The sequence below is a fragment of the Martes martes genome (genome assembly GCF_963455335.1).
Source record: "Martes martes genome assembly, chromosome: 16".
Taxonomy (NCBI): domain Eukaryota; kingdom Metazoa; phylum Chordata; class Mammalia; order Carnivora; family Mustelidae; genus Martes; species Martes martes.
Window position 1 is genome coordinate 59875880 of NC_137904.1, and position 25525 is coordinate 59901404.

At 57.4% G+C, this 25525-nt stretch overlaps 1 protein-coding gene across 1 annotated transcript; it reads right to left on the reverse strand.

The window, feature by feature from the left end:
- Positions 1 to 1465: 1465 nt before the first annotated feature.
- On the reverse strand, positions 1466 to 24738 carry FBF1 (Fas binding factor 1). Its single transcript, XM_080826773.1, has 30 exons — positions 24664 to 24738; positions 24152 to 24236; positions 22802 to 22829; positions 21283 to 21324; positions 19535 to 19628; positions 18493 to 18553; positions 17639 to 17689; positions 15823 to 15964; positions 15296 to 15373; positions 14622 to 14741; positions 14174 to 14312; positions 13904 to 14037; positions 13206 to 13305; positions 11648 to 12124; positions 10432 to 10530; positions 9995 to 10083; positions 9768 to 9826; positions 8860 to 9015; positions 8646 to 8746; positions 8312 to 8518; positions 7528 to 7635; positions 7305 to 7444; positions 7099 to 7217; positions 6197 to 6319; positions 5926 to 6111; positions 5310 to 5486; positions 5091 to 5228; positions 4880 to 4997; positions 3380 to 3489; positions 1466 to 2736 (listed from the first exon to the last, which is right to left on the reverse strand). The coding sequence occupies exons 2-30, from the start codon at positions 24209 to 24211 to the stop codon at positions 2653 to 2655; spliced, it is 3540 nt and encodes a 1179-aa protein (XP_080682899.1). The 5' UTR covers positions 24212 to 24236; positions 24664 to 24738; the 3' UTR covers positions 1466 to 2652.
- Between the last annotated feature and the right edge of the window lie 787 nt (positions 24739 to 25525).

The following is a 25525-nucleotide window of genomic DNA, read 5'->3' on the forward strand; positions in this document are numbered from 1 at the left end:
GAACTGAACTGTTTGAAAGTTGAGCACGGATTTCCACACGTATCAATGGAAGCAAATAACGAGCACGGGTGGCTCTTGAAGTGGAAGTAGTGCCCCTACCCCCCGCCCCTCGTGTCTTTTCTCATTGTCACTTAACACCGGTACTTATCTCTACAGCAAAATGGATTAAGCATGTTATGACCTTGTGCAGTTCATAATTTTGAAGGGAGAAGGACCGGCAGATACACAGCTGTGTAGCCCTCTGGTCTGTGGGCTGGGGTAAAAGTTGCTGGAAGGAGAGAAGTAAGCTACCTCCCACACCTTAACGCCAGGGGCAGGGATACGGAGCAGTCAGAGGCACTAAGTATCATTACAACCAAAGGGCAGTGACCCCTCTCTACTTGGCTGTTTCATCCAGTGACACCACCCAGTTGTCCAAGCCAGAAATTTGGGGGTCCTCCTCCACACCCCTTCCTTCCTGACCCTCCATGCTAGACATCAGGTCCTGTGGAATCACGTTTCCATGACGCCTGACTGCCACCCCCAGTAGTGCTGTCCTCAGTCTCCCCAGCACCCCTGCAAGCAGCCTTCTGACCTGCCCCCTCCAGTGTGTCCACAGCCTGGATGCGGTTTCTAAAGCGCAAAAAGAGGCTCACCGTTTAAGAGTGAGTGCGTACCCACTGCCCTGAAGGTAAACGAGGCCATACAGACTGGATTCCTAATTCTACACTCATTTCTCTTTGTCTTGAAGGCCAAGCCCACCCCTGTGGGTCTCCTTGCCGGGTGTCCCCTCTGTCGGGGGACTAAGTCAATGCCAGCTCCTCCCAGGCTGTGCCCATGCTTACAGCCCTGCAGCTCTTCACACAGGGGCAACTCCTCCAGGTGTCTGTGAGGAGACCAAGCTGAATTCCCAGCTTCATGACGTTTCTAAGGGGACGCTGATGCTTCCCTTCCGGTGGAGGCACCGCCCCGAGCAGCAGCTTGGAGATCTCGTACCCCACAAGAGCTGGGTGTGCAGCATGGTCTTCTGGAAGGAGGCAGTGGAATGAGGTGGCTGAGACCCTGGGGCCTTGGAGTCTGCCCCCCAGAAGAGGCCCTGCTATTTGCCGTCACCTCGGGCAGGCGATTTAATCTCCCCGAGCCTCTGTCCCTTCATGTGTGAGGTAGGACAGAAATCAGTGCAGTGATTCCGGAAGGTCCCGGCACCAGCACAGCAGTAATGGTGCTACAGGGGAACCCGTCTAAGAAATAAGCATAAACTGGGGTGACTGGGTGGCTCAGTGGGTTAAAGCCTCTGCCTTCGGCTCAGGTCATGATCTCAGGGTCCTGGGATCGAGCCCCGCATCAGGCTCTCTGCTCAGCAGGGAGCCTGCTTCCTCCTCTCTCTCTGCCTGCCTCTCTGTCTGCTTGTAATCTCTGTCAAATAAATAAATAAAATCTTAAAAAAAAAAAAAAGAAATAAGCATAAACTCTCAGGAGTCCCGGCAAGTTCTAACAATCCAGTTGCTAAGAATACACCGATTTAATGGGTCCAAGACGAAGGCTGGAAATTGCTGGTAAATGAAGATCCTTCTGAAAGCTGTTCTGAAGGAGCAGAGAGACAAACTCGGCCTGCTGGTACCCCTCAGCCTCGTCCTCCTCTGCCCTTTGTCCTCCAGGGGAACGCAACCAGTCGCTGGTCGAGGGAAGCCGCTTCAGGAGTGACCGTGGTTCTGTTAGTGGAGTCCGTCCATCCTCGAGTTTGCTGAGACAACTGCCAGGCCGCCACTCCTCTCCTGGCAGCCCTGCAGGGAGAAGGGCAAAGGCGCCCTCCCAAGGGGCAGCAGTCTGGGTAAGGCCCCGTGGGGGTCCCCAGGGCTCTCTACCCCCAACCCCAGCTGTGGCAGGGGCTCCCTTGTCTTTGTCCCCAGCTGCTCTGGCTTTGTAGCAGGTGGACCGGAGAGAGAGGCCTCTCTACTGGTCCCTCACCATACCCCACTGTCATGCCCAGCCCTGCCTCTGGGAAGCCCTAGTTACAAAAAGCGACAGGCCAGAGTTTGTGAGGGCTGGTCAGTGAGTCAGGCAGCTGGGAAGGAGGTGGGGATTTTCTGCCAGCCGGCCTGAGAGCACAAAACTGCGAGGTAAAACCTGGCTGGGCAGGCGCCCTCCCTGCCCACTCTGTGCCCCCGCTCGCCTCCTCGGTCAGGAGGATAGAAGGCGCCTCAAAACATGTGCTCTGACTCTATGTCCCAGTTAGGGAGGCAAGTCCATGCTGTCTCAGTTGACCTCTCAGACAGGGAGGCCAGGAGCCTGCCCGTGGTGTCTCTCAAAAACACTCCCCAGCCTCAGAAGAGGCCCAGGAGAAAACATCCCCCAGCCACCTGCCTGCTGAGGACAGGACGGGCCCCTAGAGCCCAATGAGCCCTTGGATCTGAGCTGGAGACCCGGCGGAGGAGAACCGAGGCTGTGGCTGGCTGGGTCATGGGGCACCCTCGGCATCACATCTCCCCAGAGGCCACTGGTCCTCAGGCCCTAGAGGCTGGAGTGTGCAGAGAGGATGTGCTCGCACCCTGTCCCCAGGAGGAGCTGTAATCAGGCCCTGGGCGCTCCCTCCTGAGAGCTGGCAGCCAGGGCGGCTGTTGGGGGAGAGCTTTCCAGGGTTGGAGGCCTCCACTGAGCAGCCAGCGGCGCCCTTCAGGCTGAATGGGATGTCATATTGTAGGAGGTTTTCTTCAGGGACTCCAGGAAGAACTGCTCATTTTCCAAGAAGTCACGGTCCTGAAAGGCAGAGCTGGGTGAGCAGTGCCCCCTCTCCCCCGGATACCTCCTGCACCCACTTCTGAGAACAGGGATGCTGGCTCGCAGGACTGAGGGCAAGGTGGAGGCAGCCGTCACTCGGGGCCCCTCTCTCCACTTGCTCCCTGGCTCTGGGATGCAGCGGGGGTGGTGGGGGCACAGAAGTGAGACACAGCCATGGTGAGGCCCCTTGTCAGTGCATGACTTCACCTCTGTAAGCCTGTCTCTAAACCGGGGATAATAACATCACCTGCCTATAGGACTGGGGCCGGGGGGGAGGAGGCGGGTAGAGGCTCGTACTGCGCAAATAGCTTTCAGCACGGAGCCCGGCACCCAGGGAATGCTCCGCAAGTGACCTCTCCGATCATTCTGATCACAGGGTTACTGGGAGGCTCAACCAAGATGATGCATGCAGGTTGCTTCCCACAGAACCAGGCATGGAGCACGCGTCTTAGACATGCTCGGTGGGCAATCTGCCCATTATTCCGGGGTAGAGGGTGCTCAGCCCTCCCTGGAGCCAGAGTGGGCTCCTTCCTGCCTCCCACCAGTGGGAAGAGAGGAGCCCTGGGCCCCAGGGGGCAGTGGGCGGCTCAGGCTGGGGCCACCTGCTGCTTGGGACACTCACCTGCTCAGCCGTGTGCCTCAGCAGCACCAGCTTGGCGTGGAGGAGCGAGGGGCCCAGGCTGGCAGGGGGTTGGCTGCACTGGGGCATGGTGGGAGCAGGAGCCACAATGGCTGCAAAGGTCAGGGGCGGAGGAGGAGGTCAGGGGCGGCGGCATAGGGGGGACAGCAGAACAGCCACAGCTTGATCCCTGGGGCCTTTCACCATTGTGGCAGCAGCCGGGCTAACCTTCTGGGCACTTCCACCGACTCTCAAAAGCCTTTGAAAATGCTCATGCCTGGGTGGCTTAGTTGTTAAGTGTCCGCCTGAAGCTCAGGTCATGATCCCAGAGTAGTAGGATCAAACCCCGCATCAGGCTCCCTACTCGGCGGGAAGCCTGCTTCCCCCTCTCCCACTCCCTCTGCTTGTGTTCCCTCTCTCACTGTGTCTTTCCCTGTCAAATGGATAAATAAAATCGTTAAAAAAAAAAAAAAAGGAAGATGCTCATGGGATCTTACCTGGCAAATCCAATTCTAGGAATTTACTCATGGGAAATAATCAGGCAAAGGTGTAGAGAGAGAGATATATATATACACACACACAAACACTTCCACTGAGGTGTTGATCTTAGTGACAAAAATACTGACTCAGTAGGAAATCAATAAAAACATGGAACATAACAGACAGTGATGCTGATTAAGAATTATGGTCAAATGTCAGGTGCCTGGGTGGCTCAGTGGGTTAAAGCCTCTGCCTTCTGGGGTGCCTGGGTGGCTCAGTGGGTTAAAGCCTCTGTCTTTGGCTCAGGTCATGATCCCAGTGTCCTGGGATCAAGCCCCGCATCGCATCCGGCTCTCTGCTCAGCGGGAAGCCGCCTTCTCTTCCTCTCTCTATGCTTGCCTCTCTGCCTACTTGTGATCTCTCTCTGTCAAATAAATAAATAAAATCTTAAAAAATAAAAAATAAATATATTAAAAAAAAAAAAGCCTCTGCCTTCTGCTCAGGTCATGATCCCAGGGTCCTGGCATTGAGCCCCGCATCGGGCTCCGCTCAGTGGGGAGCCTGCTTCCTCCTCTCTCTCTCTCTGCCTGACTCTCTGCCTACTTGTGATCTCTGTCAAATGAATAAATAAAATCTTAAAAAAAAAGAATTATGGTTAAATGTTTAATTACTGATAGGAAAACATGTTGCATGTGCATGTTTCTGAATGAAAGAAATCAAGGTAGAAAACTGAGATGATCTTGATTTTTTTTTTAAACATACACACGGAAAAGAACCCCCCCCCAAAAAAAACATACACACAGTGTAGAACGCTATGCCCCATAATGCTAAAGAATGAAGTCCAGAGTAACTTTTTACAAAGCAGCTTTCCTCTCTCTTATCTCTTAGTTTTCCCTAACAAACATGTTGCTTGTGTAACCAGGGACTGGCAGAGAGGACTTTAACAGGCCCCGACCTCCAGTGGAGGGAAGCCACTCCAGGCGGCCGGCCCAGCCCGAGTCCCATCCTTTGGAAGCCACTCACCACTCAGGCAGGAGGCTGCCGGGCCCTGGGTCCTGGAGAGCAGCGTCTCGGGGCTGGAAGGCAGGTCCTGTCGGACGTGGTCCAGCCGCAGCCTCTGCTGGGCCAGACTCAGATGCTCCTGTCCCCGACCCCCGGAGAGAGAAGGACGTGGCTGTGAGGGCGGGAGGGGGGAGGGGGCGGAGGGGCTGGCCGGAGCAGGGGGGCAGCTTGCCTGGTGCACGCGCTGCTCCTGCTGCCGCAGCCGCTCGTGCTGCTCCTGGACGAGCTGCAGCCGAGCCTGTTGCTCCTGCTGCACCTGCCGGGCCTCGCGCAGCGCCCGCTGCCCCTCCTCCAGCTTCTCCGAGGCCACCTGCGGGGAGGCCGTGGGGTCAGCAGCCGGGGCTGTGGGGGGCTGCGCGGGCACACCCCCTAGAGCCCAGCCGCCAGGCACCTGGCTCATGCTCTCCACCTCCTCGGCGCGGAGCCTGGTGCGCAGGGCGGCGGCGCTGACCCTCTCCTTCTCCAGCCTCAGCTCCTGGCGCTCCCGCTCCAGGGCCTCCCTCTCGGCCGCCAGCTGATCTTCCTTGGCTCGGAGCTCGCTGGCCCTGATCTTGAGCTCCGCTTGCTCCTGGAGACCGCAAGGCCTTGGCTGCGTTGCCCTCTCCGGAGCAAACTGCCCCCACCCCCCTCCTTTCCGTGGCTCCGATCCACCCTGACTCTGGGGGAGGCGGTGGGGCAAGGGGTCCCAGGACGGGTCAGAGAGGTCTGGGGCCAAGCCTCGGGGCTGCCTCTCACCCCGGGGCTCAACTCATCTGAACCCCAGCCTCCTCGCTTCTAGAATATCTAAGTCAGGGGAACGTGATGACGACTGAATGCAAGAACGTGTATAAAGCACGTAGGACAATCAAAGGAAGTTATTATTACATGACTTGTTTTCATTTCTACGCTCCTGTTATCTCCAGGCTCTCTGCTAGACGAATGCATCCCCAGGGAGGAGCAGTGGGGCCCGGGGAAGGACAGGGCAGGGCTGCTGAGCTCCCGGCTGCCCTGGAGGTTCGCAGTCCTACCTTGGCCAGGCTGACGAGGGTGCCCTCCCGCTGGGCATCCGCCTGCAGCGCCCTCTCCGCCTCACGCTCGGCCCGCTCCTTACTCAGCTTCTGCTGGGCATAGAACTCGGCCCACTCGGCCGCGAGGCGCCGCCGCTCCTCCCCACACTTGTGCATGACGGACTTCTGCTCCTCCAGCAAGGCGCTCTGGGACGAGGGGGCCAGGGCACGGGGTGAGCGTCCTTGGGCTTGTGGCAGGGGTCACCGCTGTACCCGGCGTGGCTGCACTCACCTTGGCCTTCTCCAGCTCCTCCCGCTCCATGGAGATCTGTTGGACCATGACCTTCCTCTGCTCTTCTAGAGCACGCTGTGTGGACTCGGCCCGGGACTGCTCGGCGTTCACCCGCCATCGCTCCTGGGGGCCAGGTGAGGGCTGAGGACACACGTTCCCTGGACGCTCCGCCCGCCCCCTCTGTCCGGCCTGACTGCGCCCCAGGGAGCTGTGCAAAACACCCCCCGCCTCCGCCTCTCCCACACTATGCCCCAAACACCTCTAGAGAGGTGCAGAAGGACAGGTGCCGAGCCGGGCTCCCAGGGCCCAGCTGCTGGGATGAGCTACACCAAGGCCTTAGGAGCTCAACACTACCGCCGAGAAGTACTGGGCCGCCCACAGGGCTGAAGAGCAGCCACAGCCCTGGTCCTCGAAATGCCAGCTGCGGCACTCTGCCTGCCCATCTCCCGCCCACCGCAGGGGCAGGTGTGAAATGGTGCGTGCCGGGGACTAGGGGCCACGCTAGCATGAGCTTAGGAACTTGAGTGTGCCTGGCCCGAGGCAGAGGATTAAGTCACCAGAGGAAGAATTGAATACGTAGGATTCACGACACAAACACACCTGTATCTGATGCTGATAAGTCTAGGGGAGATACAGGAGTGCCTCGGTGGCTATCTCTGGCCAGTGGGTAATTTTAATTCTCTTCTATTTGCTAACTATATTTTAATTTTTTCAGCATAATGTATCACGTTATAACCCAGTACAAAGGAAAGGATATGCAGGAGTTCAAAAATGCATCTCTTAGAGCCCAGGGGGCACAGGCTTCAGTGGATGGAGGAATGTGACGGGCCGGGGCAGAAGGGGAGCACTGGGGGCATCCCTGGGGTGCTGGGGAGACAGGCGCCAGCGGGAGGGCGGCCCACCTGCTCCAGCAGCCGGCTCTGCTCATTCAGGCGCGCCTCCATCCTCCCGATGACCTCCTGGAGCCGGTTCCTCTCCTCTTCCATGTCCCGCTGCTGCTGGCCCAGCCTCTCCTGCAGCGCTGGGGGGCCGCGGGGCACTCAGGGCCCGTCCACCGTCCCAGCGGGATGGAGGTGCGGTGGGGGGAAGCCCATGGCCCTCCTGGTACCTCGGAGCTGCTGGTCACGCTGCTGGAGCCCCAGCTCCCGCTCCTGGGCAGTGGTGAGGTGCGAGGCCTCCACGCGGGAGGACAGCTCGTGCAGGCTGCTGGAGAACTTCTCCATCTGCTCGATGATGCCATTCAGGGACCTGGGGCCGGGGGGACTGGTCAGTCTGGCCTCGGGGCCCCAGCCCTGTGACTTGAGCTGGTGGGGCCCCGACGGCGCCCATACCGCGTGTGGGAGGTGGCGCTGGTGACCGCGTCGATCTCTCGGTCCTTCAGCAGCTTCAGGCGCTGCAGCTGCTCCTCGTGGTCGCGGCGCATCTCCAGGATGGAGGCCCTGATGGGAGGGGAGGCAGTGAGCATGCGCGCTGAGCTGCACCAGAGGGCTCGGCAGTCCGTGCTCTCGCCGTCCTTCCTCCTCGTCCTCCTCTCCTCCTCCAGGCACGGCCTCTGCTTCCCTGGCTCCTCGTCCTTTTGTGTCTTGGGACCTGAATGCCACAGCCATTCTAATGGGGAGACTCCTTCTGTGACTTAGCAAAGGACAGTTGACGTCGGAGAAAAGACGGGTGTGTAGGTAGCCTTTTCTCGTCTGGCCAGTCTGAGAAGTGTGGGACAGCCTGCTCTGCCCACCGACCAGCTCCTTTATGCGCCCTTTCTTGGTTTTGTTCTCATCCAGATGGGCGCCCGGACGGACACGCCAGGCACAGGAGTGCGAACCTCTTCCACGGCCAGTCCGTCAGTCCCCAGACTCGGGCCCTAGCGGGCGAGGGCCTCGCCCTGTGCTGAGCTGGGTGGGGCCCTGCAGGGACGCCCACCCGGCTGCTGGAGGAGGGCTGGGCCCTCCACCCAAAGGGGGCAATGGGGCAGTGTGCCTGGCCTCGGTCCTCACGTGGAAGGGACGGGGTCATGCCTCTGCTGCTCAGCCACGGCTCAGGGTCTCCGGGGAATGGACTTCCTCTGGCCGTCCTCGAAGACAGCCAGGCCCTGCCTGTCCCCGGGGGCCTCGCCCTCACCGCTGCAGCTCCCGGAGCCGCTCCATCTCCTGGTCCTTCTCTTGCATGGCAGCCGCCAAGCGCCGCTGGTGCTGGGCTGTGAGCTCGGCGCGGGCCTGCTCGGCTTCTTGGCAATGTGACAGATAGCGGCCCGACAGCTCCTCGTGCTCCCGCCGCAGCCGCTCTTCCCGTTGCTGGTACGACGTTTCTAGCACCTTTACACGGCTTCTGCTGACAAAACACCCAGCCGTGGGGCTCAGAGGGTGAGGGGAGATAGCCAAAGAGCCCCTCCGGGCACATCGACTAGGGCCGGCCCCGAGGCTCGGGAAGCCGGGGCGGGAGGAGTGGTGGGCACCTGTGAGCACTCTCGATGAGCTCCAGGTCTGCCTGGTGTCGCTGTTGCAAGCTCTCCAGCAACAGCTGCTGCTGGGCCCGCTCCAGCTCCAGCTTCCGCACCTGGAGAGGGCGGGAGGGTGGGGAGGTGGGCTCCCTGGGCCACGTGGGGAAGCCCTCCAGGCCGCCCAGCCTTGCCCCCCCCCCCCGCACCCCGGAGCTCCTCCGTCCTTCACCTGGGCCTCCAGCTCCGCCAGCCGGGCCTGGCTCTGCAGAAGGTCGGCCTGGAGCTTGCCGGTACTGCCCCGCAGCTGCACCTGTGCGGCCAGGAGCTGCCTCTGGTATTCTGAGCCCGGCAACAGGCTCCGCGCCAGGGACTCGGGGAGCAGGGGCTGGAGGAGAGGGGGGGAGATGGTCCAGGTAGGGGACAAGGACTCAGCGGAGCGCAGCTACCACTGGCCCTCCCAGGCCCTGCGCCTGATCTGTGGCCGCAGATGGGGACAGAGATGTGACACCAGGAGGCCGAGAACGAGGCCTTGGAGTTGTGTGGTCGTTGTCCCTCCCGACCCCCCTCAGCACATCCTCCCCAGCAGGTGCTCCAGATTCTTAGACCAGCAGCCGAGCCCCAGCAGCGTCTCAGCTGTGACAGAAGCTTCCTTCGGCCAGGCCGTGTGTCCAGACGTCAGGCGCCTCTCGACTTCCTGCAGGCTGCCCACCACCTCCAAAGGTGCTGCTGGGTTCCTGGGGCTCGGTCTCTGGGGTCTCCTCCCGGCCAGGCCCAGAGGTGACTGCCTCCCACGCCTGGGAACAGGCGGCACAGCAGGGGGAGGACGGCAGCCACGGAGGCGGCTTCCTAGACGGAACAACGGGACAGCCGCGGCCCTGCTTTCTGATTGGAGGATTCCTGGCTGCCCCCGGACAGATGCCAACCTCTACCTCCCTCCCGGAGTTGGCAAAGTAGCGGCCGCCTCTGCCTGAGAGCGGCGAGGAAAGAGGGTGAGGGAAGCGCTGGGCGGGGGGGCGTCAGACCCGCCGACACGCGACTCCCTGCAGGCTGTTGGCTCAAACCACGGCCATTGCCTCTGAGCACCGGGGAGCGGCTCCGTGGGCCCGAGGCCTGTTCCCGTGTGTCCGCCCTGCCTACCTGGACGGGCACAGGAGGCCCTGGGTGTTCCTGGGAGCTCGGGACACAAGCTGCGGGCTCTGAAAATGAGCAGCAGAGAAGTGAGCAGGAGGCCCTCCGAGGCCTGGAGGTCGCGTGTGTCCGTGTGACTTCGGGAGTCCGGCTCCACCTGTCTTCCCAGACCCCAGAGGAAGCTCAGCACCTCTCCCCCCTCCAGAGGGGAAGCACAAACAAAGCAGAAAACCAACCAGTGCTGCAGAGGTCTCCGAGGGCTGTCCCCCTCTCTGGGTCACCTCCCGGAAGGGTCAAGGCAGTCTGGTTCCAAGTCACAGGGGACCTAAGGACACAGAGATTGCGGGGGTGAGTGGCGGCAAGGTGAGCAGCCTGCTGTGTAGGACACAGGGAGGCCAGGAGAGGGTTGGCGTGGGCCGTGAAGGAATAGGTTCAGAGAGCTGACTGGAAAGGCCTGGTGGCTGGCCGTTTACTGAGAATGAGGACTTGGTTGCATAAAGGAGACGGGGCCGGCTTCAGGTCCCCTCGGTGGGTAGGTCCGATACAAGGTGTCAAATACCGGATGCCAGATCCGCCGAGTCGGAGCCCAGCAAAGCTGCCCCTCATCTCTAAGGACGGAGGCCCATGCAGGCCCAACCCAGCCTCTCACCCGCCCCGGCCCCTGCGGACATACCCGGAGGCAGCCGGTCTTGTTGGCAGCTTCTGTGCCGCTGTTCCCAAGGGCCCTCCAGCGGCTGCTTGCTCGAACACCTGAGTGCTGGGAACAGGTTGGCTGAGGAAGTAAATGTTACAGCAAAGGTGGCAGAAGGTTGCGGTTAGGCTGGACATGGCTGGGCAGGGACAAGGCCTGAGTATGAAGCTGCTGGCCATTTGTCCCCTCAGTGCCTCTGCTGTTCCCATCATCCCATCTTGGGAATTCTCCTCCCAAGTCTGAGCCCCTGGCCTTCCGGGACCCCTTCCTGGCCGCAGAGCCTGCTAGGACACAGTGGATGGCAAGGACCATCTGTTGACAGTCTAAGGAAAAACAATCCACACCTTACAGATACCAGAGTTAAGTTCAAGTTCAAGGCCTCGTTCTGGCTGACGTAGCTTTGCTGAGTTAGACCAGGGGGGCTCTGCTTACACTCTGGCCAGGTCCAGCTCCCTCTGGACTCCTCTCTTCTGCTGTCTGTGGTTTCCGCCCACCTTGGCTGGCTCTCAGGGCCAAAGGGAAGCTTTCCCTTGGTTTCAGACGGAGGTCAAGCTACTCTCCTTGTTCACCTCAGCACTGGGGCTAGGTCACGTCCCTGGCCTGTCACACAATTGCCTACTTCACCTCTTCCTTTCTCGGGCCACATGGCATCTTGCCGCTTCCTCCAGATGATCCCACTCTTGCCCTCTTGCTCCCAGAGGTCACTCAACTGTCCTGCCCCACAGGATTGCCACTCGGTGGCTTTTCCCAGGAGTCGCCCCTTAGCCATTGTCTTCTCTGGGACTCCCCCAAAGCACGAACACGTGTCATGTCCCTTAGCTCAGGCCAGCAGAGGCCCCAATAATTTGGACACGGGGCCTTTTGGGACCGCACGGGCACCGTGGGCAGGGCCCTTGCTCAGAGGCACCAGGATGGCTGCACTTTTGTCACATCAGGTTACCCTCTGTCCCCACCTGATCAAGTCAGCCCTTGTGCACACGGCAGTCAGGGTATGAGTGTCAACAGCCTCCCCCCGATTTCCTCATGTCTGCACCAGGGCAAGGATGGGGAGCTCTCTCTGTAGTGTCCGGAGAGGTAGAGAGGCACAGCTAAGAGGCGGTGCAGGCTGGCACTCCTGACTGAGGCACCAGATGGGCAAGGTTGGCCCCCCACACCCCTGCCCGGCCTTCCCTCCCTTAGATAGAGGCCAAGCCTGTACCTGCTGGAAGGGAGACTTCCTACTGCCCCCACCAGGTTCTGGTCCCCGGAGGCCTCCGTGTGCTCCTCTCTGGACAGACCTTGAGACTTCTTCCGAGACAAGGCATGGCTCAGCCAATCCTCTTCCTCTCTCTCCTCAGACGCTCCCAGCTGGGAGGCCTGGCTGGCTTTGGCAGGGAAACCCGCACCCTCCGTGGGTGGCTTTGGCCCCAGAGAGGAGGAGGGCAGTCCAGCTGGGGCAGAGTGCCGGCTTGGGGCCGAGTGCTGGCTCTTGGAAGGGAGCATGGGAGTAGTGGAGAGCACAGAGCCTCCCCTCTGAGCCTCTCTGATGGGAGAGGGGGGGAGCAGGTCGTCGTCCTTGAGGCCCAACCAGTCAGCTCCTCCCTTCCTGGGGTGCGTGGGGCTGGAGGCTGCTGGGGTGCTCTGCTTGGAGCCTGGTTCCCCCTTGGTATCTGCACCACCTTCTGCTAAGAACCTACTTCAAGACAGAAAGAAGGGGGTCTAAGGCAGGGCAAGCAGCCATCCTAAGAGCCCCCCGACCAGCCCTTCCCTCCGGGGCTCGGGGGTGACTCCATGGCCCACATGAAGGAGTAAGAGGTTCCCTGGGGCTCTGTGCAGCCAGCCGCCGCCCAGCGAGCACAGTGCCCACGCCAGCTCAGGCGCAGCGGCCAGCCGAGCGCTGTGGGTAGAACGCCATCGAACGCAGACATCTTGAATTCCACCACGTGAACAGGGGACAAGTCTACCCCTCGCAAACAGCACCGAACGACCACCATGGGCACATCCAGAGAACAACGAGCTAGAGCAAGTGGTTTAGGTTTTCCCATCAACAACGTCCGTGTTCGTTTATTTGGCCACTGCCTAGAAGCGTTACTGGCCCCTGGCAGCGTGTTCTGAGGTCTAAGAACGTACTGGAAGTGGGAGAAATGTCAACGCATGTGTAGGGTTATCTAGCTCGGAAGAGGCTGGGGAAACCAACAAGGCGTGGCATCGACAAGCGCGGACTGCGGGCGAAGCGGAGGGAGTACTCCGTCCCCGCTCTTACACCTCCTCAGTCAGTTTGAAATTATTTCCAAATTTAAAACTGAAAATGTATACCGGGAGAAAAACTCCAGATTCTGAAAATTCTATCCACTAATTGGAAGTTTTGATGCGCACGGGGATAAGCCTGCGGCCAGGCGTCACGGTAGACCCCAGGGCTGTTCCGGGGGAGCGGGTGGCGGGCAGGAGAGGCCACTGAAGTTCACGGTCTCGTACCCTGGGACTGAACGACCCTCAGTGAGATCGGCTGACCTCAGCTGTTTATGGCTTTAAGGGTTCCAGGTGGTGCGGGGGGCACCTCCTCCTTTTCCTTTCAAGGAGGCCGGAAGGAAATGGGCCTGGATGGGCAGGACGGGGCAGGCCTCCCACCTGCTTCAGCACCCGCAGAGAGCCACCCCTGGGCCTCGTACACCTGGTTCCCCAATAGGACTGTCAGCAGGATGGGGGAGCCTGGGGCCCCTCCACCTTCCTGGTGGGCACCTGCCCCCAAAGCCAGGCTCTCTTCAGGACCCGCTTACCTGACCGACTGCCGGCGGGACTGGCGGCCCTCGCTGGAGCCCACGGTGGGCTGATAGGCCCCAAAGGTGAAGTCCTCATCACCCCAGGGATCTTCCTTGTCTAGAAATGAAAAAGCCTGTGATCTTGAGCAAGGGAATTTGACGCTTTTGCGGCTGCAGAGCTCTGTTTAAAAAGACTGAGTTGCTAGCTTGATGTGTCCGCAAGTGCGCAGGGGTGACGCTGCCGTGGGGGAGGCAGGGCTGTAGCGCGGGGTGTGAGCTCGAGGCCTCAGGATCTCGCATGCCAGGCATCACCTGTGAAAAAGGCACCAGTGGGGGCCTGCCCCAGGCGTCCTTTAGAGGAGGCTGGCGGGCTGCCCGGGCCGTGAGAATGGTTCTCAACAGCTGGCCCCTGGGCTGACACTTTGAGAAACACTGGTCTAGAGCGATCTTTTCCAAACTGTGGGCCGCTACCTATCGGCAGGTCAAGAAAACAATTCCGTGAGTCGCAACCGATGTATTTATAAATCTGCTAGCGCAAAAATAAAAAAAAATAACAGAACACTGAACACGGTTAATGATCATCCCGCGACCCTCTTGGCCCAGATACGACAACGTGTGTTGTGATGTACGCGTATTTCTCATTATGGGCTGCGGTACGAGCGTGGTCTGGGAGCCCCCCCCCCACCTCGCCGCCCCTGCCCCGCAAGCGTCCTCACCCTGGGGCCTCTGGTACTTCTTGTCCAGCTTGAATTCCCTGTGCTCCCCAGTGCCCGGGCGGGCCAGGAGTTTGGTGGCAGTGCCCCGACCCAGCAGCTCATCCAGCCTGGAGCGAGCAGGACGGGGCCCTTCCCTGCGGGACGGGACACACGCAGGTACACGTGAACGCGGGGGGCGCCGGGGGGCCTGCGCCGCGCCCGCCCTCTAGCTCTTCGCTGGGCCCCAGGCAGCCGTATGCGCTGGGGTTCTCTGCTCCTAAGGACCCTTACTGGTCGCCCGTCCGCCTCCTTTCCGCTGTAGGGCTGTCTCCAAACCCCAGGGTAGCCACGACATCGTCCTCCTCATCAAATAGCACTTCTTCTTTCTTTCGGATCGGGGTGTCCCCAGGAGTGAGCGGGATAGATGGACCTAGAGGACAGAACACAGTGCACAGTGCCCATGGCCCATCGTGCCCTCAACTGTGGTGTCTGAAAGGGTTGAGGGGGGTGCTTCTCTGTGACCTGGACCTCTGGGTGTGGCCGCAAGCAGTGCAGTGTCTGGTCTGCACGTGGGATCCGACTCCCCCCACCACCCCAGACTCCCACATCCCACCTCCTCGTTCAGAGACACCGCTGATCTCTTGGTCCAGGATCTGAGACCTGTGGTCCCAGCCTGGTGGAGTCTCTGGTTGGGCCAACTGCCTCTGCCCAGGACGAGCAACAAGCCCACCCTCCCTACCTTGATCTCTGACTGGGGCCGGGCTCTTTTCGGAAGCCATTTTACTCTCTGTCTCAGGGGACTTCTTGGTGATTCCCTCCTCATCATCAGAGAGCAGTCCTGCTAATGGGTCTTCCAAGTCTCACGGCCAGAAGGGAAAGCACAGGTCAGACTGCGTGCTTTGTTCAGGAAAACAAGCCCTATACTGTGTTGGCGGTGGGGGGCTATCACTCTAGGGGAAATTTCTCGCTGCTCTAATACACAAACAGGCCACTCAGGACCCAGAGGACACATATCAGCCTTGGCAAGGAGACAGGGAGCTAGGGAGCGGCCCTGGGCCTGCCTGAGAGCCCCCAGACTCTGGTGTCTGCACAGCCTTCTGGAAACATCCCCCAGGCATCAGAAGCGAAGTAAAACATTCATGCATTTGAAAAGGAAGGGGAATTCTTCGTATGCTTTATAAAACCTTCAGGATGATGTCTGGCTTCAAAGTCTTGCAAATAAGTGATCCAAATCTCCTCCCCCCAACACAACACCATCAGGCCCTCCCTGAATTCCTGAGGAGCTGAACCAGTGGCCCTGGCTGTCTGCTCCTCCTCTGACACACACGGCAACCTGACCCCAGGAAGCGAGTGAGCATCACCCAGGATCCTCCACTGTGTCCCAGAAGCGTGACCGCAGGGGAACTGTCGTACCTTCGAAGGAAAACTTTCTGTACTGATGCCCAAAGCTGCTGGTAGAGGGAGGGGGCTTCTTGGTGGGAACAGCATCCCCTGTGAGAAGCAAACAGAAGGCAACGGCATAGGCTTGGGCCTCTCCCAGCCAAGGTCCTGTCACACCATGACAGAGGGTCCCTGGGATGGCGTGCCCTTCTCTGAGTGCTCATGGCCGTGAAGAGGACACCTCCCTAGTTCTCAAACAGGCTTCTGCCAGGGAAACGTGGTCTGGAGCCACCTCCTGCCCCCCAATCACATGTCACCCCAAACAGAGTCATGGACTCGGGAGGTACACAGGCTCCCACCAAATTCCCCAGTTTAGCTCAGATGGTTTCTCTGGGAGCTGCCACGTTGAACTCAGAGGGCCTGGAATCACACTAGAGAGGGAGGAAGCTGTCCCCTCCCCGACCACAGACAGAGAAAACCCACAGGAATGAGAGCTCCCTTCTGAGTACTTTCCTGGTCCCCAGAGTGTCCCTAGATTCAAGGAGCTCTCTCCCACGCACCTTTCTCACTGGCTGTCACTATGCTGCCAGGTTTGGGATGACTGGGCAGCTCTTCTTTCCCAGGACCCTTTGCAGCTCTTTTGCTAGAGGCCAGATTAGACCTCTTCAGACCTAGGAGATCGGCATCCATGTCGTCCAGGTCCTGGAAAAGCGGGAGGGAGGGAGGACTCCTGAGTGGTGCTCAGCTAGGCGTTGCTGAATGCCCCTGTGCTCCGAGTGGCCTGGTGGTGATACGGCTTCCGTAGTCCATGCGGGACAAGTGGGGACCTGGTGTGGGGAACTGACCCTGACTGGCTTGCGGAACAGGTGAGAGGCCGGGCCGAAGCACAAGGTCTCCACCCGCTCCGTCGCAGACAAGCCCAGGCTCGGGTGGCACCTTCATGCCACTTCCGAGCAGGGTCACCAGCACCCGGTCACCACAGTTTCTCACATGGGCTTAGTAAGCGGGGGTGGGGGTGGGGGTGGGGGTGGGGCGGCTCTCTTCATGGTGGGAACAAGACAGCAGGACCCCAGGATTGAAGACTCCCAGAGGGACTGCCGCGGGGCCGTGACAAAGGGCCAGGCACCCGGCCAGCAGAGGAAGGCCGTCAGGGCCTCCCGCCACCACCCTCCCCGGCACAGACTTGCCAAACGTTGACCCTCACAAGGGGACGAGGACTTCCATCTGGGAGGACGCCTGGCACCCCAGGGGCAGAGGTGTGACGAACGCAGCGGAAAGGGGAAACTATGCAGGAAAAAGGGGAGTTGGGAAAGAAAACTGGACCATAGGGAGGCCGAGCGAGCTGGGGGGGTGGGGGCCCAGCTCATGGGTCTGGAGGGGGAGACCTGAAGTCACCACCAGCAGCTCAGTCAGAGGACTGGAGGGCTGCGGCCAGGGGAGCCGACGGGAGGGCCCCAGGGAGACAGTGATTTAAAGATGAGGTTTAAAAGGCTGAATATGGAGCCAAGAAGGGAACAGACTCCGATTCTTTAGTGCTCCCTTCTCACGGCCCCCAACCCAAGGCTGAAAGCAAGCGCTTGGCCTTGGCCTAGGACCAAGAGTTAATAAGAGGGATGAGCAGCATGAGGTCAGGCGGGAGGATGCTGCTGGTCGGAAGAGTGGGGGAAATCAGGGTGACAGAAGGTTTCAGACCCTGGGTAGGCCACCTGAGCCCTGGGGGATTATTTTATAAACTCTGCAGAATTTATGTCTTAAAATTCCATTTCCAAGCTTAGCTTGGGGCTTGATCCGATGAGAGCACAGTTGGACTGAGGGGGCCTTGGCAGGGGATATGGAGAGAAACACAGGAACAGTTAAGAAGCAGCCTTCAAGGGGCGCCTGGGTGGCTCAGTGGTTAAGCCTCTGCCTTCGGCTCAGGTCACGATCTCAGGGTCCTGGGATTGAGCCCCGCATGGGGCTCTCTGCTCAGTGGGGAGCCTGTTTCTCCCCCACCCTGCCTACTTGTGATCTCTGTCTGTTAAATAAATAAATAAAGTCTTTGAAAAAAACCCAAAAAAGCAGCAGCCTTAGAGGAGACAGTCTCTCCTTCTTTTCCCTCTGTGCGGTTGTGTCTCTGGGGGGGAGCCAGCCCCACTGCACTTGGAGCCCGGTGCGTGACCGTGACTCCCAGTGCATGGATCTCCAGCCACCAGGAAAGTGGATTTCCATCCAGAAGGACACAAAGGGCAGCAGCTCACAGATGAGCTCGTCTCTTGACTAGGAAGGGCTCGGGAACACAAATTGTAAAGGGAGACATGCGAGGGACAGGGAAGGCTTGGCACAGAACATTCCTATCGCCCGCACCCGCTCCCAGAACTGTGCGAGCTGGTTCCGTACCTTCATCGTCTGGAGCAAAGTCTGCGGGTCGGCCTCTGAGACATCGGACACCTAAGTCCGCGGGAGGGCAAGGACACGTGTTAGCTGAGGCCCAGTGGAGCTCTCGCTCCTTGTTCCCTTGCTTCTGCGACGGCAGACGGCTCAGCGGCGGCAGAGCCCGGCCAAAGGGGCACCGGCAGGAGGTCCTGCCTTCTGCCGGGGCTGAAGTGTCCCCAGACGTCAAACCTACCCACGTGTGGAGACCCAGAAAGCGCTGCCACTTTCCGTCCCTCCTCAGTGGAAAGAACCCTTCCACGACGACAGGCCATCGCTATGCCACTTGCCAACTATGTAACCGGACAGCCGGGCAGCTTACTGGGGGAAGCACAGTTACAAGGGGCAACACCTGAGACTCCGACACTCCCTGGGAGCTCCACTGCCCAGCTCATCCCACTGGGAGGAAGGAAAAGCCCGTTGGGTTCACATTTGGGTCCACCTGGCAGCCCCTGGGTATTATTTAAAGAACACACTGGCGGGGCACCTGGGCAGCTCAGTTGTTAAGCATCTGCCTTCAGCTCATGACCCCAGGGTCCTGGGATCGAGCCCCACGTCTGGCTCCTTGCTCGGCGGGAAGCCTGCCTCCCCTCTCCCACTCCCCCTGCTTGTGTTCCCTCTCTCGCTGTGTCTCTCTCTGTCAAATTAAAAAAAAAAAAAAAAAAAAAAAAAACTCAAAATAAATAAATAAATAAAAAGAACACACTGGCATCGCAAAACTTCTAAACCTTGGTGTGAGCCACTCCCGGCCACCATCCCCATGTCATTGCTTCTGGGGTCAGGAGAGAGGGTGGGTGGGGAGCACGGTGGGCCAGGCTCACCTCAGCGTCAGGTCCTGTGAGGCCTGCCGTGGTGCCGAAGGCGTAGTCCTCCAGGAGGGACCTGCGAGGAGGCACAATCAGTGCCCACGTGCCTCCCCAGGGCACCGAGTCCGAGAAAGGCAGGCGGTCAGACAGCCCCGGGGAACCTGGAAGACTTCTCCAGGAAAGTGGGGCAGAGCTGCTGAAAGGAATTTCAGAGGCTACCTAATGCAGAGATTTTCCATTATTTTTTAAAGCAGTAGAGGGCCTTTAAAAACAATCTGTTAAACCCATGTGGGGAGCACAGCGTTAACGACAGACCCGTCGGATCGCCATGTGGGATGCCTGAGACTATTTTAACACTGGAGATCGACTGTGCTTCAAAAGAACAAAAATAGCCACAAGATGGAAAAACAAGTGTTAAAAACAACAGATAAGAGAGAAAAACAGAGAGACTCTTGGGTGGCTCAGTTAGTTAAGCATCTGCCTTCGGCTCAGATCACGATCCCAGGATCCTGGGATCGAGCCCCGCATCGGGCTCCTTGCCTGGCAGGGAGTTCTGTTTCTCCCTCAGCCTGCCGCTCCCCTGGCTTGTGTGCTCTCTCTTTCAAATAAATAAATAAAATCTTCAAAAAAATAAAAAATAAAAAAGAGAGAGGGAGAGAAACAGAAGTGCGTTAGCTAAGGTGAAGGCGGAGGGCAGAGCACTCACAAAACTTTCTCTCAAATGTCAGGAGCAATTTGCAAGAACAACCTGAAAGCCACGGATCTAGGCCAATTCTCTTATTCTGGGGTTGAGAACACGGACGCTCAGAGAGGTTCGGGAATCATCCAAGATCACACAGTAAGGAGCATCACTGGCAGGACTGGCAGCCAGGACCTCTGAGCCCTGGTCAGCTGGCTTTCCACTCTTCGGGCTCCTTCGAGGCCAAGGGGCAGAGGGAAGGGAGGAACAATGGAGACCAGGAGCGGGGCACACAGCAGGTGGAAAGCGAGAAGTGTGAGGAGGTCACAGTATTTGGACTGAAGGGGTGATAGTCACTCAAGCCAGGCTTGCTCTTACTTCGTTCTAGCCCTGGAAGAAGGGAGCGCCTGGCCCACCCCCGTGGCGTCTCGGGCACGTGAAGCTAGTTTAACAGGCTCCTCAGGTAGGGTCACTGGGAAGAGAAGAGAACAGAAATGATGCCATTTGGCTAGTGAACTGGAGTCAGAAGAGGATTAGAAGTTCCCCACCAAGCTCTCAGGAAAATCTTCTCCCAGGAGGTTCACCCTAAATGCCAGTGGGGGCCCATTGAGGAGCCCAAGCCCACCGCACCCCATGAAGGGCAGGAAGAACAATCCGCTTCCAGCACCCAGAGCTCTTGGCTGGAACACAGGGCCCGAGCTCCGTGGGTTCTTCTGGGCCAGGTTGGGGGAGCCTCAGCCCGGCTGCCCCCAGTGAGCTCTCCGAGCCCCGGGAGCCCTGCTCCTCAGTACAGCAGGGAGGAACACGCACCATATCCGGAACATGTAAGAAACTCTCACAACTCAATAGTAAAAACACAACTCAATTTTAAAAAAGGATCTGGAGAGACCTTTCTCCAAAGAAGATACACAAATGGCGAATACACCCATGAAAAAGATGCTCAGTGTCATTGGTCACTGGGGAATTGGACATTCGAACCACCACGAGAGGGCAGGGTGGGGGGGATGGGGTGGCTGTGTGCCGGGCAGGAGGAGTGCGTGTGACGGAATGAGCACTGGGTGTTACTGGAGAGTCACTGACCTCCACCTCTGAAAGGAAAAATACTCTGTATGTTAATCAGTTGAATTTAAATTTAAAGAGATGAAAAAAAACCCCACAATGAGATGCAACTGTATCTGTCCACATGAGGGCAGGCATGATCAAAAAGACAGAAAATCAGCAAGCATGTGCTGGGGATGTGGAGAAACTCGAACCCTCCCACGCTGCCGGTGGGAAAGCAAAATGGTGCGACTGCTGTGGAAAACGGTCTGGTGGTGCCACCAAAAGTTAACCACAGAGTTACCATATAAATGATTCCAGCCCTTAGGATATGCCCTCAAAAGACCTGAAAACGTATGGCCACATAAAAACGTGTACTTGAACGTTCCTGAGAGCATCACTCCTAAGAGCCCTGCCCAGATGTGGAAACCGCCCAGGTGTCCACCACCTGTGATGAGTGGATCGTCCAACCACACACTGGAAGACGGTCCAGCCATGGGAATGAATGAAGACAGGAGCAGCTCAGTGTGGGTGAACCATGAGAACACTGTGGTGAGTGAACAAAGTCAGGTGCAAAAGCCACGTATGGAGTGATTCCATCTCGTACAATATGTCTAGAACAGGGAGGGAAGTGGCTGTCTAGGGCTGTGGGAAGGGAGAACGGGAGTGACTGCTTATGGGTGTGGTGTTTCTTGATGAAAGTGTTCTGAAATTAGATCGCGGTGATAGTTATGTAACTTTGTGAACATACTAAAAGCCAGTGAATTGTCCACTTGAAAAGAGTGAATTTTCTGTGAATAAGATTTCAATTAAAAAAAAAAAAATGAGGAGCGCCCGGATGGCTCCACTTGTGAAGCGTTCAACTCCTGATTTCCGTTCAGGCCATGATCTCTGGGTCATGAGACTGAGCCCCAAATCAGGCTCTGCGCTCAGGGAGGGGGGGTCTGCTTGGGATTCTCTCTCTGCCTCTCCCTCCGCTACCCGCCCCACTCTTGATGTCTCTCTCAAATAAGTAATAAATCTTAAAAAAAAAAAAAAAAAAAAAAGAACAAGCCTAAATCAGGGGATTCTGCAGAAGGAGCACTTACTCTCGTCCCCTAAGAGGTCACCAAGGACATCATCAATGGAGCCTAGAGCAAAGAGAAAAGGAACCGTCAAGACTTCAGAAGGAAAGAAAGTCCTTCACAAGCCTCATGACCTGAGACCTCCTCCCCATTCCAGACTCTTTTCCACCAGAGCACTCAGATGCTGGGACTGGGACCCCACTCTCTCTGCGTTAACCATGAGACATTTCCCAACTCTCTGGCAACAGATCGCAACACCTTGTTGAAGGACCCCAGGGTAGAAACGGAAAATAACTCTCTGAAAGGGTAACGGTGGGCGTTTTCAGGAGAACCTGCATTCTACGGGACACACTGGCCGACAAGCCAGTCTTCCAGACTCTGAATAAAGCCCCAAGTGCTTCTTTGGGAAAAGCGTCCAAGATTTCTAGGCACACACAAGCTTCTTTTGTGCCAATAGCGTTCTCATGCCCTTCCATCTGAGACCTCCCCCTCCCCCAGTACTGGCCTGGAGGCACACCTCCTTGGCCACTTTCCGAAGGGGGGGACTTGGGGTAACCCAAAGTACAAGTACTAAATGAGGTTTTGCACCCAGCTGAAGTGCCTTTACCGTCCTCAATGCCAACTGTATACTTCTTGATACGGAGCCTGACAAGGACTTTTTCCCTGGGGCCCTGCCCCTATTTATTCCTGGATTACTCTGAGGGCCAATAGGTGGCACAGGGAGTCCCCTATGAAGACCAAAGCTTCCTGTGCAATTAGGGGGAAACTGGCAAGACTCATGTCAAGAACACTTAGATACAGGGGCGCCTGGGTGGCTCAGTGGGTTAAAGCCTCTGTCTTCGGCTCAGGTCATGATCTCAGGGTCCTGGGATCGAGCCCCGCATCAGGCTCTCTGCTCAGCCGGAAGCCTACTTCCTCCTCTCTCTCTACCTGCTTCTCTGCCTGCTTGTGATCTCTGTCAAATAAATATAAATCTCAAAAAAAAAAAAAAAAAAAGAACATTTAGATACAGACATGTCTAGATTATTTTTGGATGAAAGATGGGGTATTATTTTTGCCTTTGTTAGGGCCAATTTAATGTTAAAACCTGTTTAACTATTAGGGCCTGCTTAGCCAGAGCAACTCCATATTGCCGAGGTAGCCATATTGTTGTTTACATCCACGGACTTCATTCCGGGAATAAGCACCCCCATAGTTCCTGGTATGGTTCCGGGTTTCGATTCCGGGAGTAAACGCCTTAACGATAGAAGCCACGTACCTTGGGTCTGCGGTTATGCCCTATAAAACCAGCCTGTGAGATCGGGAGGGGTTCGCTCTCTTCGGAGGTGGCCGTGGCCGGTCAGTCTGACTTCTAATGCTTGGCATAGAATAAAGCTTCACATAACTTTCATTTTGTCTCAGTCTCGTTCCCCTGGCCGGTCAGTCTAACTTCTAATGCTTGGCATAGAATAAGGCTTTGCATAACTTTCACTTTGTCTCAGTCTCGTTCCTTTGATAATGGACCCCAACAGCCTTAAGGGTGATACCTGATTTTTCCACTTACCTTTCAACCCCTTCTTGGTTTTTGGTGCCTAGCATTGGAAAAACAAATCACATTAACAAAATCAGAGCAGTGAATGTGGCTGAAACCGAGAATACAGAATAAATCGTTTGTGTTTTGCCAGGTCACCAGAGGAAAAGGAGCACCAATGGCATTTAGAGACAGAAGCTCTTTATACTTTCCCAGAGTCTCTGAGAATAGACTCATTCAGAACACAGAAACAGCCCAGCTGTGGACACCACTGTGGGCGCCATCGTGGGGGCAGAAGTCTGTCCTCTTCCCTGATTTCCAGATGCCACCTGCAAACCCTCCCAGGCAAGAGATAACATGACTGGGAAGGTTTTCCCCTCTTCTGTGTCCCTGACTTCTCAGCACCAGCAAGGGACACAGACTGCTTCTGGCTCAGAATATAATAAGTCTGGTATCAATTCTACATCTACCTCTCATCATTCTTCTCTAGGGACCATATCCTGGTCCTTGTCACCCAGCCCCTAAAGCTCTCTAGGTAGTCAAGATTGTGAGGGTGTGAGCAGGGGTGAGAGTCTGCATTCTGCCTACCATCTCAAGGCTCTGGGAGCGGCTTGTAGCTTGTTCACGGCGCTGTCCAGCTCATCTGAATTCTGCCCACATCAGGCTCATTCTCCCTAATGAAGAAAATTCAAGTGGTTGCTTAAAAATGATGTAGCTTTGGGGCGCCTGGGTGGCTCAGTGAGTTAAGGCCTCTGCCTTCGCCTCGGGTTGTGGTCTCAGGGTCCTGGGATCGAGCCCCACATCGGGCTCTCTGCTCGGCAGGGAGCCTGCTTCCCCCCTCTCTCTGTCTGCCTTTCTGCCTCCTCGTGATCTCTGTCTGTCAAATGAATAAATAAAATCTTTAAAAAAAAAATGATGTAGCTTTAACAGTGCTTGGGTCCAAGGCCCATCAAAGTTTCTCTTACTTTACCCCTTCAAGAGTTTAAAATCTAGTTCCATAAATTAAAAATTCCTGATAGGGAGAGAGCTACTTAGATGAGAAGCAAAATGCTCTGGGTGACTAAATGAGCTTTCCGAGGCCTGGAGATCACTCACATAAAGTGCATTGGTCCTCAAGTCTTACCCTGAAAGAGGATGCAGGAGATGGTAGGTACCCAGCTCAGAAAGGTGGGTGCCGGCTCGATGGCCCATGCGGAATCCCAGGCAACACCCACGACCGCATTTGTGCATTCAGCACAAAGAGTGGATGTGAGCACTGATTTTATTCGTTGAAACTATTTTCACCGATGGTGGAAAATTTCCCCTTCACGCTAACTGTAAAGCCGACTTAATCCAATAACAGCCAAGGGTTTGACTCAGACTGTCACTCTCTCCTTACCCGACCTGAGCATCACCAAAACCGACCTTCCCATGCCTCGGAAGAAAGGAGTCAGAGGGGGTCATCTCTGTTTGTCTGGTGTTGCAGGTCCTGTTAATAGAATGCAAAATTCATCTGGGATTACTTACAGGGGCCACTCTGAATGTTTGTGTTTCTCTTTCTTTGTAAGGGCAATTTTCACGACCTACAAGTCCAGACACAAAGTTTTTGTCTCACATCACGTCTGAGAGCTTCTGCCATCTCCTAGGGATTCCGACCCAGCCTCCCAGACCGGGGGAATCGCTCGGAAGTTTCCGAAGGCCAAAAGTGCCACGGGGTACCATCTCGTCATCGCATCTGCTCAGCCAGGTCCGTGCCAGGCATTTAAAAATCCTTAGCAAGGGCCCTTCCGGGTGACCCTTTAGGTCTGGAGGCTCCGCGCCCCTCCCTGCGTCACCCGCCCGGCGCGCCCATCCCAGCTCAACCCCTCGCGCGGCCTATTCCCCCCTCAGCCCCAGAAATCTCCCGGGTTACGCGCCATTCCCCGCGGAGGCGCAGCCGCTAGCCATAGCCGCCGGTGAGACCCCACTCGAGCCCAACTCGCTCTGGCCTCCCGCTCCGGAGCCCCGGGGACGCCAATCTCTCAGTCGCTCGGCGTTCCAGAGAAAGGCGAGGCGCGAGGCATCCTGGGAGTTGTAGTCCTCGGTCTGTTCATTGACCGGAACCAAAGGAGCAGGGGACGCTGAGATAAACTACATTTCCCAGAGTGCCCCGCCACGGCCGTTAACCTCTGTTCGCGGCCGGGCGCGTTGCTAGGAGCTGCCTCCACGCCACTTGGGGAGAAGGTCGACCGGCTTCAAGGCCGTTGGGTTTCTTCCTCTCGCCGGCTCCGGGGACTGCCAGGACCTGAGTTCCAGTACCTCCTCTGAGGGCTGACCCGTGGCCGGGTGGCGGGGGTGGGGCATGAGAAATGTATTAAGATTGGAAAACTGACGTGTGAAACCATGAGCAATTATGTGTCCCACACCTCGAAGCTTAGGGAAGTGGCTGCGACCTACCGGCTCAATTGTGAAAATCAAAGCGGCGGGCGCCTGGGCGGCTCAGTCGGTCAAGCGTCCGTCTTCGGTTCGGGTCATGATCCCAGGGTCCTCGCATCAAGTTCCGCATGGTGGGCTCCCTGCTCAGTGGGGGTCTGCTTCTCCCGCTACCCCTCTCCTCCCCCCGCTTGTGCTCTCTCTCAAATAATCTTTATTTCCTTTTTAAGATTTTATTTATTTGATGGAGATCGCAAGTAGGCAGAGAGGCAGGCAGAGAAAGAGAGGGGGAAGCAGGCCCCCTGCTCAGCAGAGAGCCCGATGTGGGGGCTCCATGCAGGGTGAGATCGTGACCTGAGCCAAAGG

Bases quoted from the DNA above. Each gene is read 5' to 3' on its own strand.
- FBF1 (XM_080826773.1), bottom strand. From the start codon at position 24,211: ATGACCCCCTCTGACTCCTTTCTTCCGAGGCATGGGAAGGTCGGTTTT. The intron at 21,325-22,801 runs GTAAGTGGAAAA...TCTTTGCTCTAG, and splicing joins AACCAAGAAGGGGTTGAAAG to GCTCCATTGATGATGTCCTT. The intron at 15,374-15,822 runs GTGCGTGGGAGA...TGCTTCTCACAG, and splicing joins AGTGACAGCCAGTGAGAAAG to GGGATGCTGTTCCCACCAAG.